Source organism: Leptinotarsa decemlineata, unplaced genomic scaffold (assembly GCF_025532065.1).
Source record: "Leptinotarsa decemlineata unplaced genomic scaffold, Ldec_3_MD MMD2_tig00078422_RagTag_RagTag, whole genome shotgun sequence".
NCBI lineage: Eukaryota > Metazoa > Arthropoda > Insecta > Coleoptera > Chrysomelidae > Leptinotarsa > Leptinotarsa decemlineata.
This window is the reverse complement of record NW_027412747.1, coordinates 217,768-237,747: the sequence shown is the minus strand read 5'-3', so window position 1 is coordinate 237,747 and position 19,980 is coordinate 217,768. Positions and strand designations below refer to the sequence as shown.

At 32.5% G+C, this 19,980-nt stretch overlaps 1 protein-coding gene across 2 annotated transcripts in view; it reads left to right on the top strand.

Annotated features, from left to right (window-relative positions):
• The window catches only part of LOC111504790 (3-ketoacyl-CoA thiolase, mitochondrial), a 123,142-nt gene that overhangs the window by 20,839 nt on the left and 82,323 nt on the right, over positions 1–19,980 (top strand). For both annotated transcript variants that reach the window (XR_012468280.1, XM_074186070.1), the window contains exon 3: positions 3,355–3,486. Coding sequence is in view for 1 of the 2 variants with exons in the window: in XM_074186070.1 (XP_074042171.1) it covers positions 3,355–3,486 (132 nt within the window). In the remaining variant the exon portion in view is untranslated. The remainder of the gene's footprint in view (positions 1–3,354; positions 3,487–19,980) is intronic.

The window sequence follows — 19,980 nt, the reverse complement described above, 5'->3', positions numbered from 1 at the left end:
TATTATATTTTTACTTGTAGGTTATTTTACTATCATTTCATTTCAGGTTTATTGTTGCTTAATATAATTGTTATTTTCAACTATTCTTTTTTAATTATTCTTTTTTACTTGTTTCAGGGATTTCAAATCATTTTATACTTTAGGTAAATTTGCCTGTATTGGTATTGCATCAGGTACTCTTCTTTGTGTTAGATCTTCTCTAGGAATGTGTATGGTTTTGTTTAATATATTGTATGTGGGGTCTTGTTGTGTTTTGATTTGTACTTGTTCCTCGATAAGTGATTTATGACTGTTAAATTTATGGATGTTCAAGTTTTCCCAAATGTCCATGCGGTTTCCCTTGTTGACATGTTTTATGAGTTTTATGTTCTCTGGTGGGGGAAAATTATGTTTGTTTTGTTATGGCGTGTGTTGCGAGGTTTGATTTATATACTATTGGATTTATGTATGCCTTTTTGTGCTCATTGTACCTTTGGATCAGTTTTTTCTTGGTTTGGTCGATATAGAATTTGTAGCAGTCCGAGCATTGTATACTGTATATCCCGTTTTGGTCTTTGTCTTCTTCTTTTTCATAGTTGTTTATTTTTTGTGTTATCTTCGTGTTCGGCTTGTATGTGATGTTGATGTTCAGTGGTTTGAAGATGTTTGTTAGTTTTTGGTTTGGTGTCTTACGTACGTAAATGCTGTCCATCGTTGTGTTGTTTTGTCTGTTGGGGTGGCTTGATCCTTGTTCTGTATTTTTTTTGTTTGATTCTGTTTTCTAGTTTATCTATTGTCTTTTGGGTGTATCCGTTTTCGTTCGCTATTTGGTATATGACTTTCCTTTCTTTGTTTCGAGCTTCATTGCTGAGTAGTATCCTTAACATTCTATATATGAATGCGTTATATGCAGCCATTTTGTGTGATGGTGGATGGTTTGAACTTGCGGGTATGGTGGAGCTTGTTTGTGTTGGTTTCCTGTATATTGCCATTTGAAATTGTGTTTTGTTGTGGTTATATCCTATGGTTATGTCCAGGTAGTTAAGTTTTGAGTTATGTTCTTCCTCAATGCTGAAACATAGTTTTTGATTTATTTCTTTAATTTCTTTTCTTATTTGTTCTATTTTTATTCCATTGTTTTGTGATATGTACAGTCCATCGTCAACGTATCTGAACCATTCTCCTTTTTCATCATGTGTTTTTATTATTGTTGAGATTTTCTCATCAATGGTTTGCAGGTATATTTCGGATATTATATTTCGGATATAATGCTAGATAGTGAAGATCCCATCGCTAGTGCATCTGTTTGTTTATAAATTTTCCCTTCAGATTCGAAATAATTTTGATTAAGTATTGTATTTAGACTGTGTTCCATTTGGTTAATGTAGGTTTTGTCTATGTTTTGGTGTTTTAGTTTCTCAGATATGATGTTTATACTTTCGTTGACTGGTATGTTTGAGTACATGTTTTTTTATGTCGAACGAGAACAGTTTAGTGTTCGGGCTGACATTTGTCATAGAGATTCTGTCTGTGAGTTCCATTGAATTTTTGATGCTGTGGTCGTTGTTCCTGTTGATTTTGTTTTTCAGTTCGTCGGCTATGATTTTTGAAATTTTGTATGAAGGTGCTTTGGTGAAATTGATAACCGGTCTTATAGGTTTATTTTCCTTATGTATCTTTATCTGTGCGTTGAGTTTTGGTGCTTCTGGGTTGTTGACTGTGTATCTGTTCAATGCTTTGTTGTTAAAGATCTGTTTGTTGGATTTTATTAGGTTATCAATTTGTCTTTCATATTTTGTGGTTGGATCGTGGATCATACTTGGCCAAACCAAGAAAAAACTGATCCAAAGGTACAATGAGCACAAAAAGGCATACATAAATCCAATAGTATATAAATCAAACCTCGCAACGCACGCCATACAAAACAAACATAATTTCCCCCCACCAGAGAACATAAAACTCATAAAACAAATCAACAAGGGAAACCGCATGGACATTTGGGAAAACTTGAACATCCATAAATTTAACAATCATAAATCACTTATCGAGGAACAAGTACAAATCAAAACACAACAAGACCTCACATTCAATATATTAAACAAAACCATACACATTCCTAGAGAAGATCTAACACAAACAAGAGTACCTAATGCAGTACAAATACAGGCAAATTTACCTAAAGTACCTGAAATACCTGAGTTAAGACGCTCTGACCATATAAAGAGGCAGACGACAGGATAACAAGTTCAGTTTGAGGAGGGCCAAGAAGATGACAGTACTACCAACTGTCGAAAACGCTCGCAGATAATCAATGGAAGATATAAAGCTTTTTTCTCTAAAAATGTCCGTATGAGTAAAAATGTATCAGAAAAGTTAAACTCCGTGATAAGTTTGTTATGTATACATGAATTGATGAAAATTAACCGAACTTGTTTTTTAAAATAAAGGGTATATATCTGTCGAAAATAAGCAAAACGTTAACTTCATTAGTTGCATAAAATTTGGCATACGGATATAAAATTGCCGTAGACACAACTTTTTCAAGTAACTTTTACTTTTTGTTAAATTCGATTTAGAAATGCACTTTTTCAATTTTTTTCAAAAAAAAAAGTTGAATTTGACAATCACTGAACGTCAGTGGGTCGCAGTTGGCCGCATCATTTTAAGTTAAATTTAAAGCACAAACAAGTGCCGAAAGTTAAACTTCATTGAAACTTTTCGAAAAAAAAGTTTCCCATATGGTGCGCACTTTAATGGTGACACTGTATATATATATATATATATATATATATACATATATATACATATACATATATATATATATATATATATATATATATATATATATATATATATATATATATATATATATATTGAGTGATGCAACTAATTTTCCTTTATATATATATATATATGTTAACTCGAAGATTCTCACGGATAAAGTATGATGAGCTGTTTTCTCGGGTTTCGCTCCGTGTTCTGTGTAATATATATATATATATATATATATATATATATATATATAAAGCCACAAATTGATCAGTCCTCTGATACACATCGAATCCAGTTTTATTTTCAATAAATTTGGCTGTATCGAAAATCGTAGAGAGACGGGAAAATGCTCTGGAGACGTAATAGTTCTAATTTAGGTTTTTATACATAGGTATACCATTTCATCGGTATACATAAAATATTTTCGAAACCCATGCTGATGTGGAGATAATGTTATAACCAACTAAATAGTTATAATTTGATTGTAAACAACAGTTTTGAATAATTTGGAAATTTTTCGAAAGTTCCAAATTCTGTAATATTGTATGACTAATAAATATCCTCAGTAGATGAAGGGTATAATACTTTCTACCGTTTTTTCAGATCTCAGCTCCAGATGGAATTTTCCTTCCTAGACATGTTGCACTGAAATGTGGAATACCTCTTGAAAAACCAGCTTATATGGTGAACAAGTTGTGTGGTTCAGGTTTTCAGTCAATAGTTAATGGATTGCAAGTAAGTTATTCGCAAGTTAGCATCAATCTTAAAGTATTTCAAGACAAGAAAGACTACCTCATTTTCAAGTTTTCAGTAAATGTTCAAAAATGCATGAAGTTTACTGAGGTTTTTTATATGTATTATAGTCTCTAAAAAATACTTCAAATTGAATTCTAGTTCAGTTTTTATATAATGAACAACTTCCATAATCCGGTCAATCAGACATTGACAACAAGCTTCAAACGCCTGTAATTGTTCAAAACATAGTTAAAAATGAAATTTTAAAATTCTGAATGATTGCGATGCCTGGAAAAAAAATTTATTGGAGGTCAAAGGTCAAAAATCTCGAAAAAAATTGGTTTTTCGCGATTTTCAGGAAAACGGTAAGTTTTATCATAAAATGAATTCAGATAAAAATTGTAAATCATAAAATTCTCTACAAAAAATGTATCATTATTTTTTTTTCTTAGAGACACCGTTTCTGAGATACACGAGTCAAAAAGTTGTAATCGTCATATATGCACACGTTTCCACGCCACCTATGAGGTAGTGTACTTAGCGCGTTTTTTAACGTGTTTCCCCAGTAGGCCTATTCCACATATTTGTCTATTGTGATTCTGTCAAATTGAAAACTTGCATAATAAAATATATTAGGAAGGGTTGGAAATTATAAAAGCGATTGAAATTAAAAAAATGTAAAAATTTATTCATCTGAGTCATAACCTTCAAATACTTCTTCTTGGTCTCCTTCTTCTTCTTGGTCTTCTTCTTCTTCTTGGTCTTCTTCTTCTTCTTGGTCTTCTTCTTCTTGGTCTTCTTCTTCTTGATGTTCATCCTGGGTGTAGGTAAACTGCGTCAAGGGTGATGTATCGCCATGTTTCCTCGTTGGTATCATGAATCCTCCACTATTGGTGATTCAACATTTGAACATGACTGGCCTTGACAATGTGTACATGCCAGAGAACACAACAGTCCAACTTTTTTACAACCACATTTAGCGCTGCATCCATTTTTTCAGTTGCAAAAAATTGTGTTCAGCGCAGGTGTTTTTCCGGCGCAGGTGGGAGTAAAGTCTGAATAGGTTCTAATGTATTGTCGACCAACTTCCAACCTAGTCTTTTGGGTCTAGCTGATAACCAAGCCACACTTGAACTTGGTAATATACCCGGAAAAGATGTTGATGAGCAGCAACTGAGGTTGGAGGAAGACAAGCTAATGGCACCTGTTTCTTATTTTTAGTGTTTTTTACGAAACATGCATATCGATACTTATCTAAGCAGGTGGCTTTTTTCGGAGCTTTGTACATAGAAAGAAGAAACTGAATCCCGTTGGTGATAATTTCTTGTTGAGTCGAATTACTTTTTTTGAAAACTTCAGCACATTGAACTAAATCTTGTTTTTCAAACATTTTAAAGACTGCTTTATCCCTCCTGTGAAATGCAGACGTTGTATCACAGCCAGTTATTACGTGTAAAAATAGTACATGATTTTGACTCTTTGCAAAAGTAGATAAACTTTTTGACGAATATATTTCTGTTTGACTTTGAGCTTTTCCTGGCTTTAGAAAGAAAATAGTTTTTTCAGGTTGAGTTCGAGCAGTAAGAAGTACGAGTAAGTCTACATCTTCACCAATAACAATAGTTGTATTTGTCAAATTAAATTGTTCTATAGCTGTTTCAATGATCAGTACATCGGGCATCGTTATTAGCCTGTTTAACCAATATATTTTCGCCAATAAACTTATCCTTCAACATTGAAATGAACCGATATTTGTTTTGAGTATTTGCAATAAATTTCTGTTGACTGGTAGGAACTGTCATAAGTTCATCAAATAGAATATCTGAAAATGAAGATGTTGCTAAAGTTCGACGACGTTGTTCTGCAGCTTTAATATTTCTCGTGCAATCATCATAGCCATCAAATACGACCGTAATTCTGGCACCAAAATGTCTACGTACATACAGAACGTAATTATCTAAAATAATGCTAAATGTTTCTTCACCATTCCACACAACACGATGTAGTAAGTATCCACCGTCAATGATGTATGTCGTATTAGTATTGTTAATTTCAATATTGACCTGTTGGAAACGATCGTAAATGGCAGACTTCTGTGTTTGACGCATCCCGAGGTCATCAAACAATGATAAAGGGTAGGGAGCCAATTCATATTCAAAATATTTCTCAATTTCATCTTGAAATGTTGCAGTAATACTCATGCGCTGGAACAATAATACAGGGTCAACAGGTACTTTTTCTTCGTGAACTTTTATAGTACTACTTATCGCTAAAATAGAAAAATATTTTTACTTGAATTACAACTTCAGAGATGTATATACGTGGCATACTTATGCATATAATGACGATTACAACTTTTACAACTTTTTGACTCGTCGTATCTCAGAAACGGTGACTCTAAAAAAGTATTGATACATTTTTTGTAGAGAATTTTATGATCTACAATATAATCTCAGGTTATTTTATGATAAAACTTACCGTTTTCCTGAAAATCTCGAAAAACCCATTTTTTTCGAGATTTTTGACCTTTGACCTCGAATAATTTTTTTTCCAGGCATCGAAATCATTCGAAATTTTAAAATCTTATTTTTAACTATGTTTTGAACAATTTCACACATTTGCAGCTTGTTGTAAATGTATGTACCTTCACTCTTATTTTTTAGTCTAATTTGACCGGACTATCCAGAAAAATGTAGCATGATGAATTTTCTTCTCACTATTTTATTATTTTTTCAATCACTACTGTACGATATATAATTTGGGGATGTCAAATTAAATTTCAAGTTTCATCTCAATCCTACATCGATACTCCTTGTGACATCTCAAAAATGAGGGCGTTATCAACATGTCACCATTATTGTAAAAATTATCATTTGTCAGGTGTACACTCTAAGTTTGATGGGCTGTACTTTATTTACTTATAATTATTTCGTTCTTCTTGGTAACTAAGGAAATTTCTGAAAGAGTAGATACTTCCTAGATGAAAAGACGATGGACATTCACGACCAACCTGGAAAATAAAACCGAATACTCAGTTATGGTGTTTATATGAATCCATTCTGCGATTGAGGCAAAGTTTCAGATCTGTTCCTAATGTAAATCCTATTCATGAGTTTCAACTTAAAGATCGAACATTTTGCACTACGAACCCAAGTCATCATGGCTCCTGTTTTTTGAGATGCTGTACAAACTGTCCATTGAGTTTGTGCTGTAAACCCTTCTCGAAAGGTAAAATTGAGTACTGGAAAGTATTAGACAGAAATAGTGTCCTGACAGTTTTGTTCATTCAATGGTTAATATAAATTGTTCTACATTTTTCATTTTTTTAGGGTTGTACAGAGTGGGCCAAATTGACACTTTTGAAGGAAAACTGCTGTTTTCAAATTAGATAGTTTTCATCTATCTGTGGCTGTGGTAATGGTAAAAACCGCATATCGATATCTATCATCATTCCTGAGTAACAGCATGTTTTTTGAAATTGTGCATTTTCGAAAAGTTGCTGTAACTTTTTTCTGTAAAAAATTTCTTATTTCTATGAAAACATTTCCAACGCACTTTTTACGTAGAATTCAATGGTGTAAAAAACTTATTTTTTCAAATCAGATATCAATGGTTATTGATGGAAAATTATTTTTTCAATGAGAAACCCTGTATATTCCTGCATATTTTAATTGGCTTAAAATTACCTTTCCAAACATTCAGTACACTTGATGTTTTGCAACAGTCATTTTTGAGATACAGAGCTTTTAGGTTTTTTCATGTAGAACGAACATTTTGATCAAGTAGGCTTTGGACGACGCGGCGATAAAACAGAAAGAAATTGTTCAGTAGTAGCTATAAAATGTTTAGAGAGCTTTTCACAGCAGTAATTAAAACGCATAGTTTCGATAGAACTGATAACGATTTATATTATATTTACTACTAATAAATTAAACTTCAACAATAATAATAATGAATTTTACTGAAGTTTTATCCGTACACCAAACCACCAAACACCACCTCGGCACGTGTTTCGATCACCATGTGATCATCTTCATGAGGAACATTAAACATCCTTTTGAAGATGATCAACTTGGTGATCAAAACACGTGTGGAGGTGTTAAAAATAACGGTTTGGTGTTGGGATAAAACTCCTGTAATATTCATTACTACACCAAACATTACAAATAGTGCATCACAAATAAATAATAATAATGATAAAGAACAAACAATGAAATATATTTTTTCAGAGGTGTTTGAAATGTCTACCAGCTTCTCCTACACACAGGCGACACCTTTTCTGAATGTTTTTTTTTCGAATCAATCAGTTCAATAGGAGTGAGAGAAGCTAAACTTTGCATCCCTGCCACTTCCAATTTGTACTTAGAATTGGTCGGCAATTCAAAAATAAGATCTTTCAACCTTCCCCAGAGGTAAAAGTCCATAGGCTTTAGGTCCGGTGATCTGGCCGGCCAACGGTTGGATCCTTGGTTGGCTATACAATTATTACCAACATTTACAGCCAAAAAATTGTTGACAATTGCAGTGTTTTGAGGAGAAGTTTCGTCTTGTTGAAAATATATTTTTCGGAGCTCTATTAGTGGCAATTCATCAACAATGGGTTCAATATTTTGCCTTAAAATTTCTAAATATATTTCTAAATGTGAGAGTGCCATTATAAATGAACGGGCCGATAATTCTACCCCTGAAAAAATTTGTCCAACTATTAAATCCAAATCTTCCTTGACTTCTATGCTCCACAATAGAATGAGGATTTTGTTGTGCCCAAGTATAAGAATTGTAGCGGTTGAATCTGCTGGCACTGCTCACACAAGCTTTGCCTGTCCAAAAAAAAATTAAGGAAAAATCACGCACTTGGTTACAATTTTCCAGGAACCACTGGCAAAAACACCATGCTGCGTTCAAAATCGCCTGGTTTTAGTTGAACTCTTCTGGTCCTGTATGGCTTGAATTTGTTTTTTCAAAATCCTCCTAATGTTAGGTATTTCTTCCAACTCCTTATCCCTATTTGATTCATATAATTTTGGCCTTTTCTTTTCCAATTGACCACTTTCAATTAGGTAATGTTGCAATCTTGCGAAAATTCCTCTAAAAGGTTGTCTTCTTTCTGGATACCTTTCGTGATACTAATTGCTACCTGCTTCTGCATTTTCTCCAGTTTGTATAAAATGGACTTTTATATTACATTTTTCATAATTCTCATACTTCACTGCGTATGTATTTGAAAATTGAACAAAAACCACTAATTAAATCAAAATCTGACAGCTACCAGAAAAGATTTGCATTCTGTTTTATTGCAGCATCGTTCAAAGCCTACTTGACCAAAATGCCTTTCGAAGTCGACATGAAAAACCCTAAAAGTTCCGTATTTCAAAGATGACTGTAGCAAAACATCAAGTGTGCTACATTTTTGGAAAGGTAATTTTAAGCTCTTTTGAAATATACAGGAATATTCAGGGTGTCTCGTTGAAAAATATAAGTTTTCCATCAATAACTATTGATATCTCATTTCTATCTTCTTTAGGTATATGGCTATGGACTACCGAAACAAAGACTCGAATTTTATTCATGTATGGTCGTTCATTGAACCAAATCTCTGCTGGTGTAACATTCTTTGGTAAAACTTATGTTTTACCAAAGAATGTTATTCGTTAAATAGACTGCAGTTCTGACTGCTTCTCCTCAAAACTTTTTGTCCAAATTAGAATCGAAAATTAAACATCTTGCTCTCTCAATTTGAATACCAAATTCGGCTTTAACTAGGTTTAAATACTCTTCAAACTTTTCCATAACCTCACTTTTTCTGTTCAATAAACAGCACACTGCAAAAAATGAATAGTGATCAATGAAGCTGCTCATGGCTGAATGGCTCATTTAACAATTTTTTTATTTCATAATTTGAAAGTTTATGTTTCACGTACATCTGCAAAAAATTTGAATTTTCACTCTTTATCTTTCCCCTCAAATTATTTGTTGAATGTGGCGTTCACCGAAACGGGGCGTGGTAAAGCTTGACGTCACATCAGTCGACTCGGCGACAAGGGATACTTGCGGATAAGCAAAATACGTGTGCTAAAGCTGTAGAAAGCAAGTTGCGTGTTGTTCACTGCAGTGTGTCAACTGCGTGGATATGAATAATGATAAAAAATAACGTTACAAGTATTGCATCATTCCTAAATGCAAGAATTATTCGGTAACTGTACCAGACAAAATTTTTATTTCACTGTTACGAAAGTTATGACAGCGCGCTATACGGGGGCCGACTTTTTATCTGCTAAGGGGACGCATTTTTGTTGCGAAGATCAGTTTAATGGAAGTATGAATGATAATGATTAATAAAAAAATGTACTTTACTCTGAGCACTGTTTTGAATTTTAGGTTGAAACAGACTTAGAAAATTACATGTATATCAAATCTATGAAAGTGGGAAAAATTATATTGAAACCAGGCGTAATTCTGCATATATTTGATTGCCAGATTGACAGACCGACGGCCTATACATCTAAAGCTCCACCGTTTGTTCAAAAAAAAGGAAAAACAAATTTTGTTGAATACTTGTAACAAAATCAAATCATGTCTGATGAAGCAGGTACACAGGAAAATACTTTTGATGTTGGCATTTAAGTTAATAAACAGGTTTTTCGAAGATCAAAAGCTAAACACACCGTAAATATTATATACCACCGAAAAAGAAATCGTTCTAAAGAAATAGAAAATACAGAAAGTATTGGAAAAAATTACTACTAAGTTCCCCCGAGGACAGTGAGAGTTTGAGACATGAGACATGACTTCTGTTGATACATCATCAGATTCTACTTCATCTGGAATATTAGTTGAAAACTGGAATTCGAAAAACAATATTGTGCGAAGATCTATTTACGTCATAAACAAAAATCCGAAATTATGTCTTGGAATCCCAAGGTACTCTATATTTATTATAGAACTTTTGTGTCAAAAATGCCAGTTATCCAGAATTGATATATACATTACTTTGAAGAAAATTGAATTGAATTGACGATAGCAGCGATTCATAATCTCCAACAACAGGCCCGCATTTTCAATTGCTCTTGCTCAGTTTTTAATTGAGATATAAACCGGAAAATTTTGTGGGATACGTGGGAGATGATTTATTTTTATAATATATAATTTTTAATAAAAAACTAAATTATCCTGAATGAGCCTATTACTAATTATACGAACACTATCTCAAACAAACGAGGACATGAAAAACATTTGACTGGAAATATCCAATATATATTGAGAAACATTTTGGAAATTTAATGATAATTCAACAACTGTCACCAATTTTCAATTAAATTACATTTGAATAAATTTATCTGAGAAAAAAGTCAAACTTAAAAACACTTTCAAACAGAATCGGTGTATTCGTCACTGGTATCATTTTCAACTGATACAACTAACTCATTTCGCCACGCAGAATGTATTTATAGTAAAATATTTTAAAATGAAACAAAGAATATAAATGTCTTTGTTTCTTCGTTTTGAAGCTTATTGTCGGATGCCGATTCAGCATCCACATTGATCTATGCCATCTTGGGTATGAATAGAGGAGGTCAACATCAACAAACAACATATAACACATGAATTCTGCTTTCTTTTCCCTTTTGTTTGATGTGCTACATGTGATGATGCGACTATCATTAACCAAGATGCAACTTATTGCCCTCTTGGCAACGTTTTTGTTTTTTTCTTTGTCAATTAATTCTGCATTTTTTTCCTTTCATTTGATGTTGCACGTTGAGATTCAACTATCATTAACAAAGATGTGGCTTAGTGGCCTTCTGACATATAACCTCTATTTATTATATGCGAGCGCTTTCATTTCAATATTAACATATGTCACAAAAAGGATTTGAAGCTTCATAACCTCTATTTATTATACGCGAACGCTTTCGATAGCTGGCTGTGCTATCATCTTCTTGGCTATACTTCTTGAGTATGAATAAATTGTGTGTGTGTTTTTTTTATGTTATCCAAATTAGTACTGAAGAGCCCTAAGGCAAGTGTCTTACGGTAAAACATCGATGTCTATCAGTGAGGATGACAGTATTTCATGTTTCCACCTTTCATTCAGTATACTGTGTGGACATCCTGTGAATGATATCTAATTTAATTCTACAACGAATGTTTGCAATACAAACTGTGTAGTGAAAAGTGTTTTTGTATAATTCACTGTTCATATTATACGGTTCCATAATTAGTCCAAACATTTAAGGATTTTCCAACCTTTAAAGAAGCGGCTTTCACCAATTCAAATTGTTCTGAACTTAGATCTTCTTTTTTTTTGTACCTTGGGAGCTGTCTGACTTGTCCATTTAGTCCAAGTCTCCAGAAAACACTGCAGCCTCTTGGGCTTATTGCGTTTATTCTCCCATCTTCTCATGACACCCATTCCATCAGTCTCGTTCCCTGTAGTTTGTACAGGTTACGTGTTGGATGTTCGTCATATTCTTCTGGTCGCAATTTTGTAAGTCCATATATTGCCTGCCTCCTGTGATTCAGTGCCTCACATTCGCATAAGATGTGTAGAGCTGTTTTTATCCCTTCGTTGCATAATCTGCAGATGAGGTCTTCATTGTACAGCCCAATTTCATTCAGGTGTCCTCTAAACGGACAATGTCCGGTTAGTAACCCTGTAATTATTCTGAGCCGATCCCTAGTATATTGACGTAGTTCTTCGGTTCTTTTCTCGGACGGTTCCCTAATGAAGGTTCTACTGTATTTGTTGCCAGGTACTTTTGTCCAGTACGTATGCTTCTTATTGGTCCATGTCCTAATCCGGTTTCGTACCAATGATTTTGGTACCCCCCAGAGCTGGTTCAGGACCTATATATGAAGTTGATGATCCGCGTCTAGCGCATTCATCGGCTTTATTATTACCTGTGATTCCTGAATGCCCTGGCACCCAGTACAAAGTTAATTTGTTCCTGTTGGCAAGTTCATTCAGTTCTTCATGGCATACTTATGATGCACTGTTTGGAACCTTTGGTGTAGTAATGAATATTACTGGACCTCGACACGTGTTTCGATCACCAAGTGATCATCTTCAAAGAGGAAGTTTTAATCTTCCTCTTCGAAGATGATCACTTAGTGATCGAAACACGTGTCGATGTGTTAAAAATAACGATTTGGTGTTGGGGAAAAAACTCCAGTAATATTCTTCATGGCATTCCCAGACCAGTTTTGATGCCACCTTCGGGTTTGTCAGAGCGCCTAGTGCGCTCTTGCTGTCTGTAAAGCCTTGCACACTGTAAGGTAGCATACACTTCCGCCTGAAAGGCGTATGTGTATAGTCCTAGCGGATAGCTGTAGTTTAGATTTATTAATGAATCGAAGAGGTTTTGTATTAAAGTGTATAATATATTAAAATTCTTGCAAAGCGCTTTCGACTTTTGTCATCATCAGTGCTCACCTGAAAGTAAGTGATCTAGTTGAAAAGGGAATTTAGTGAAATTGAAGTTGTGAAATTTTAAGGTTAAAAAATTTTGGAAAATTGTTTGAGATTACTTACTTGTCAGGCAACAGGAAGTATCATGATAAGTGAATTGTACATTGTAATATTTAAAATTATATAAAATAAAATAGGCTTATAGCCAAAAAATACATTTTTTGGATTCAGGCCATGTGGTTCAGTCAAAGTATTTTATGAAGAAGGACAACTTGAGACAGAATGTGTCAAGTGTCATGTTAAAATAATGGTACCAACTTAAGGAGTGGTCCATTATGGGTTTGATTGAATATGTAGAGGAAAAATATTGAATAAATTATATTAATAAACTGTGATTAATTAATAATTCATAATCCTCTTATGAAGGGGAAGGAAATCTCTATTCAAGTTTACTTGAGTATTTAGACAATGATCATTGTTGGAAAGTTCTTTAGAAATCTCCAACTCTTCAAACAAGTCAAGTCTAAGGAAATTTTTATTATCTATTTTATGTAATATTTTGGAATTTCTATTGGGACTAAAGTTGTGGTTGTGAAATTTTATGTGATGGCCAAAAGCAGATTTATCAGGTTTTTTTATATGTTCATTAATACGAGTGAAAAGAGGTCTACAGGTTCTACCAATGTAAGATGCCGAACAATCAGAACAGTTAAGCTTGTAGACTCCGCTACAGTTCAATTTGTTGATTTTATCTTTAGAATTTACTAAAAAGTTACTTAAGTTGTTTTGAGATTTAAAGGAAATTTTTGTACCAGGTATGGTATTTTCTATAAATTTGGAAATATCAGTACACATATTTTGACCAAAATACGGTAAGGAAAAATATCTCACAGAAGGTGAATTAACCAAGGTGGTGGAGTTAAAGGCCAATCTTCTATCTGATCTGAGTTTAAATTTACTGATTAATTTGTGAATGATATATGGTTGATAACCATTGTTGACAGCAATCTGTTTTAAAGTATTTAATTCTAAATTAAAATTGGAGGGAGATAAGGGAGTGTTCAACAATCTGTTAACATAACAATTGAAGGAAGCCAATTTATGTTGCATGGGGTGAAATGAATTGAAAGGAATGACATGATCAGTCTGGGTTGGTTTTCTGTAAATGGAAAAATCTAATTTGTTGTAAGTTTTTGTTATAGTCAGATCTAAAAAGTTTAATTTATTGTCTTGTTCTATTTCAAGTGTAAATTTGATTTTGGGATGCAAGTTATTTAAGGAGTTAAGGATATCATGTGCTACAATAGAGTTGCCATCTATGAAAACCAAGCAGTCATCAACATATCTGTGCCAACTGAGAATATTATCAATTTTATTAATTATGAATGAATTTTCTAAATTTTCCATGAAAATGTCAGCCAAGAAAGGTGAAAGAGGGTTACCCATTGCTAGGCCATCAGGTTGACTGTAAAATTTATTGTTAAAGACAAAAAAATCTTGGGAAATGCAAAATTTAAGTAAAGTTAATATATCTATTTTGGTGGAGTCTGAAGTTAAGTGTTGAGAAAGCAAGTTAGAAACTAAAGGTAGGGTTTCAGATTTTGGGACAGAAGTGAACAGGTTGCTAACATCAAAGGATATCATGAGGGTGTTAGAATTAGGTTGAAAGTTTTTGATTTTATTAATTAAATCTAAAGTGTTACTTACTGAATTGGCAGGTTTGTAGTTGGTTACATGTTTTATCACTTGTAAGACAAATGTTGACAAGATAGAGACAGGAGTATTGTAAAAGCTTACCACTGGTCTGATTGGAGTACCATCTTTATGTATCTTCGGGAGACCGTATAATCTTGGAATTTGTGGATTGCTAGGGATTAAATTGTGAGTTTTATTGAATTCAAAGAAAAGGTTTTCACAAGTTTTTATATAACTTCGAGTTTTTGAAATAAATTTGTTGATAGGATTTGAATTTAAAGAAATGAAATTGTTGGAGCTTAAAAAGTCTTCAACTTTGTTAACATAGTCAATTTTATCAAGAATTACAAGGCAATTACCTTTGTCTGCTTTTGTTAAAATGAGATTATAATTGGAAATTTTTTTAAGTAATTTATGTAAGGAAATATTCAAATTCCTATGACTAGACTTATTCAAGTATGAAGGAGTTTCTTTGAGAGAAAGTTGATATTTTGTAATAGTAAACTGACAGAAATTTCTAATTTTCTGTTTAATCTTATTATTTTTGGAAAGATTGTCAATCAAGACATCTAGTTCAATGGAAAAGGAAGTGAGATCTTTCTCAGACCGGTCTGAATTCAAAGAGAATTTAAGACCTAAAGATAGAAGAGCTATCTCGTCATCATTGAAAGAAGCACTAGAAAGATTTTTAATACGTTCGTGAAATTTGAATTCTGAAAACTTTTCAACTGAAGGTTGAGAGTTAAGTTGGTTCCTAGTGAGAATAAGGGAGTTGAGTTTCTTACTTACTTTTTTAAATTTTAAATTACTTTGATAAGCCACTTGGTCTGAAATATCATTGAATAAATTTTGTAACAAATGAAAATTATTAGAGATAAGATTGTCATAACAAATTTTCAAGTCCACATTAGTACGGTCTAGTTTGGCATAGTGTTTGCAAACAGCACTTCTGATGATTTTTCTCTCAGTGGAGTGTTTCAATTGAGGTGGTATATTGGTTGGCATTGTGGTTCTGGCAAACTTCGGAATGACATCTTCTCTCAAACAATTATTTAAAAACCATATGTCAATTTGTAATAGACTTCTTCGAATTGATAACTTCCTATAGAAATCAGCTGGGGCTACCATACTGTAGATCAATAAAAGGATTTGGAAAAGCTGAATACACTTATTTCAATTAATGAATCGAAGAGGTTTTGTATTAAAGTGTATAATATATTAAAATTCTTGCAAAGCGCTTTCGACTTTTGTCATCATCAGTGCTCACCTGAAAGTAAGTGATCTAGTTGAAAAGGGAATTTAGTGAAATTGAAGTTGTGAAATTTTAAGGTTAAAAAATTTTGGAAAATTGTTTGAGATTACTTACTTGTCAGGCAACAGGAAGTATCATGATAAGTGAATTGTACATTGTAATATTTAAAATTATATAAAATAAAATAGGCTTATAGCCAAAAAATACATTTTTTGGATTCAGGCCATGTGGTTCAGTCAAAGTATTTTATGAAGAAGGACAACTTGAGACAGAATGTGTCAAGTGTCATGTTAAAATAATGGTACCAACTTAAGGAGTGGTCCATTATGGGTTTGATTGAATATGTAGAGGAAAAATATTGAATAAATTATATTAATAAACTGTGATTAATTAATAATTCATAATCCTCTTATGAAGGGGAAGGAAATCTCTATTCAAGTTTACTTGAGTATTTAGACAATGATCATTGTTGGAAAGTTCTTTAGAAATCTCCAACTCTTCAAACAAGTCAAGTCTAAGGAAATTTTTATTATCTATTTTATGTAATATTTTGGAATTTCTATTGGGACTAAAGTTGTGGTTGTGAAATTTTATGTGATGGCCAAAAGCAGATTTATCAGGTTTTTTTATATGTTCATTAATACGAGTGAAAAGAGGTCTACAGGTTCTACCAATGTAAGATGCCGAACAATCAGAACAGTTAAGCTTGTAGACTCCGCTACAGTTCAATTTGTTGATTTTATCTTTAGAATTTACTAAAAAGTTACTTAAGTTGTTTTGAGATTTAAAGGAAATTTTTGTACCAGGTATGGTATTTTCTATAAATTTGGAAATATCAGTACACATATTTTGACCAAAATACGGTAAGGAAAAATATCTCACAGAAGGTGAATTAACCAAGGTGGTGGAGTTAAAGGCCAATCTTCTATCTGATCTGAGTTTAAATTTACTGATTAATTTGTGAATGATATATGGTTGATAACCATTGTTGACAGCAATCTGTTTTAAAGTATTTAATTCTAAATTAAAATTGGAGGGAGATAAGGGAGTGTTCAACAATCTGTTAACATAACAATTGAAGGAAGCCAATTTATGTTGCATGGGGTGAAATGAATTGAAAGGAATGACATGATCAGTCTGGGTTGGTTTTCTGTAAATGGAAAAATCTAATTTGTTGTAAGTTTTTGTTATAGTCAGATCTAAAAAGTTTAATTTATTGTCTTGTTCTATTTCAAGTGTAAATTTGATTTTGGGATGCAAGTTATTTAAGGAGTTAAGGATATCATGTGGTACAATAGAGTTGCCATCTATGAAAACCAAGCAGTCATCAACATATCTGTGCCAACTGAGAATATTATCAATTTTATTAATTATGAATGAATTTTCTAAATTTTCCATGAAAATGTCAGCCAAGAAAGGTGAAAGAGGGTTACCCATTGCTAGGCCATCAGGTTGACTGTAAAATTTATTGTTAAAGACAAAAAAATCTTGGGAAATGCAAAATTTAAGTAAAGTTAATATATCTATTTTGGTGGAGTCTGAAGTTAAGTGTTGAGAAAGCAAGTTAGAAACTAAAGGTAGGGTTTCAGATTTTGGGACAGAAGTGAACAGGTTGCTAACATCAAAGGATATCATGAGGGTGTTAGAATTAGGTTGAAAGTTTTTGATTTTATTAATTAAATCTAAAGTGTTACTTACTGAATTGGCAGGTTTGTAGTTGGTTACATGTTTTATCACTTGTAAGACAAATGTTGACAAGATAGAGACAGGAGTATTGTAAAAGCTTACCACTGGTCTGATTGGAGTACCATCTTTATGTATCTTCGGGAGACCGTATAATCTTGGAATTTGTGGATTGCTAGGGATTAAATTGTGAGTTTTATTGAATTCAAAGAAAAGGTTTTCACAAGTTTTTATATAACTTCGAGTTTTTGAAATAAATTTGTTGATAGGATTTGAATTTAAAGAAATGAAATTGTTGGAGCTTAAAAAGTCTTCAACTTTGTTAACATAGTCAATTTTATCAAGAATTACAAGGCAATTACCTTTGTCTGCTTTTGTTAAAATGAGATTATAATTGGAAATTTTTTTAAGTAATTTATGTAAGGAAATATTCAAATTCCTATGACTAGACTTATTCAAGTATGAAGGAGTTTCTTTGAGAGAAAGTTGATATTTTGTAATAGTAAACTGACAGAAATTTCTAATTTTCTGTTTAATCTTATTATTTTTGGAAAGATTGTCAATCAAGACATCTAGTTCAATGGAAAAGGAAGTGAGATCTTTCTCAGACCGGTCTGAATTCAAAGAGAATTTAAGACCTAAAGATAGAAGAGCTATCTCGTCATCATTGAAAGAAGCACTAGAAAGATTTTTAATACGTTCGTGAAATTTGAATTCTGAAAACTTTTCAACTGAAGGTTGAGAGTTAAGTTGGTTCCTAGTGAGAATAAGGGAGTTGAGTTTCTTACTTACTTTTTTAAATTTTAAATTACTTTGATAAGCCACTTGGTCTGAAATATCATTGAATAAATTTTGTAACAAATGAAAATTATTAGAGATAAGATTGTCATAACAAATTTTCAAGTCCACATTAGTACGGTCTAGTTTGGCATAGTGTTTGCAAACAGCACTTCTGATGATTTTTCTCTCAGTGGAGTGTTTCAATTGAGGTGGTATATTGGTTGGCATTGTGGTTCTGGCAAACTTCGGAATGACATCTTCTCTCAAACAATTATTTAAAAACCATATGTCAATTTGTAATAGACTTCTTCGAATTGATAACTTCCTATAGAAATCAGCTGGGGCTACCATACTGTAGATCAATAAAAGGATTTGGAAAAGCTGAATACACTTATTTCAATTAATGAATCGAAGAGGTTTTGTATTAAAGTGTATAATATATTAAAATTCTTGCAAAGCGCTTTCGACTTTTGTCATCATCAGTGCTCACCTGAAAGTAAGTGATCTAGTTGAAAAGGGAATTTAGTGAAATTGAAGTTGTGAAATTTTAAGGTTAAAAAATTTTGGAAAATTGTTTGAGATTACTTACTTGTCAGGCAACAGGAAGTATCATGATAAGTGAATTGTACATTGTAATATTTAAAATTATATAAAATAAAATAGGCTTATAGCCAAAAAATACATTTTTTGGATTCAGGCCATGTGGTTCAGTCAAAGTATTTTATGAAGAAGGACAACTTGAGACAGAATGTGTCAAGTGTCATGTTAAAATAATGGTACCAACTTAAGGAGTGGTCCATTATGGGTTTGATTGAATATGTAGAGGAAAAATATTGAATAAATTATATTAATAAACTGTGATTAATTAATAATTCATAATCCTCTTATGAAGGGGAAGGAAATCTCTATTCAAGTTTACTTGAGTATTTAGACAATGATCATTGTTGGAAAGTTCTTTAGAAATCTCCAACTCTTCAAACAAGTCAAGTCTAAGGAAATTTTTATTATCTATTTTATGTAATATTTTGGAATTTCTATTGGGACTAAAGTTGTGGTTGTGAAATTTTATGTGATGGCCAAAAGCAGATTTATCAGGTTTTTTTATATGTTCATTAATACGAGTGAAAAGAGGTCTACAGGTTCTACCAATGTAAGATGCCGAACAATCAGAACAGTTAAGCTTGTAGACTCCGCTACAGTTCAATTTGTTGATTTTATCTTTAGAATTTACTAAAAAGTTACTTAAGTTGTTTTGAGATTTAAAGGAAATTTTTGTACCAGGTATGGTATTTTCTATAAATTTGGAAATATCAGTACACATATTTTGACCAAAATACGGTAAGGAAAAATATCTCACAGAAGGTGAATTAACCAAGGTGGTGGAGTTAAAGGCCAATCTTCTATCTGATCTGAGTTTAAATTTACTGATTAATTTGTGAATGATATATGGTTGATAACCATTGTTGACAGCAATCTGTTTTAAAGTATTTAATTCTAAATTAAAATTGGAGGGAGATAAGGGAGTGTTCAACAATCTGTTAACATAACAATTGAAGGAAGCCAATTTATGTTGCATGGGGTGAAATGAATTGAAAGGAATGACATGATCAGTCTGGGTTGGTTTTCTGTAAATGGAAAAATCTAATTTGTTGTAAGTTTTTGTTATAGTCAGATC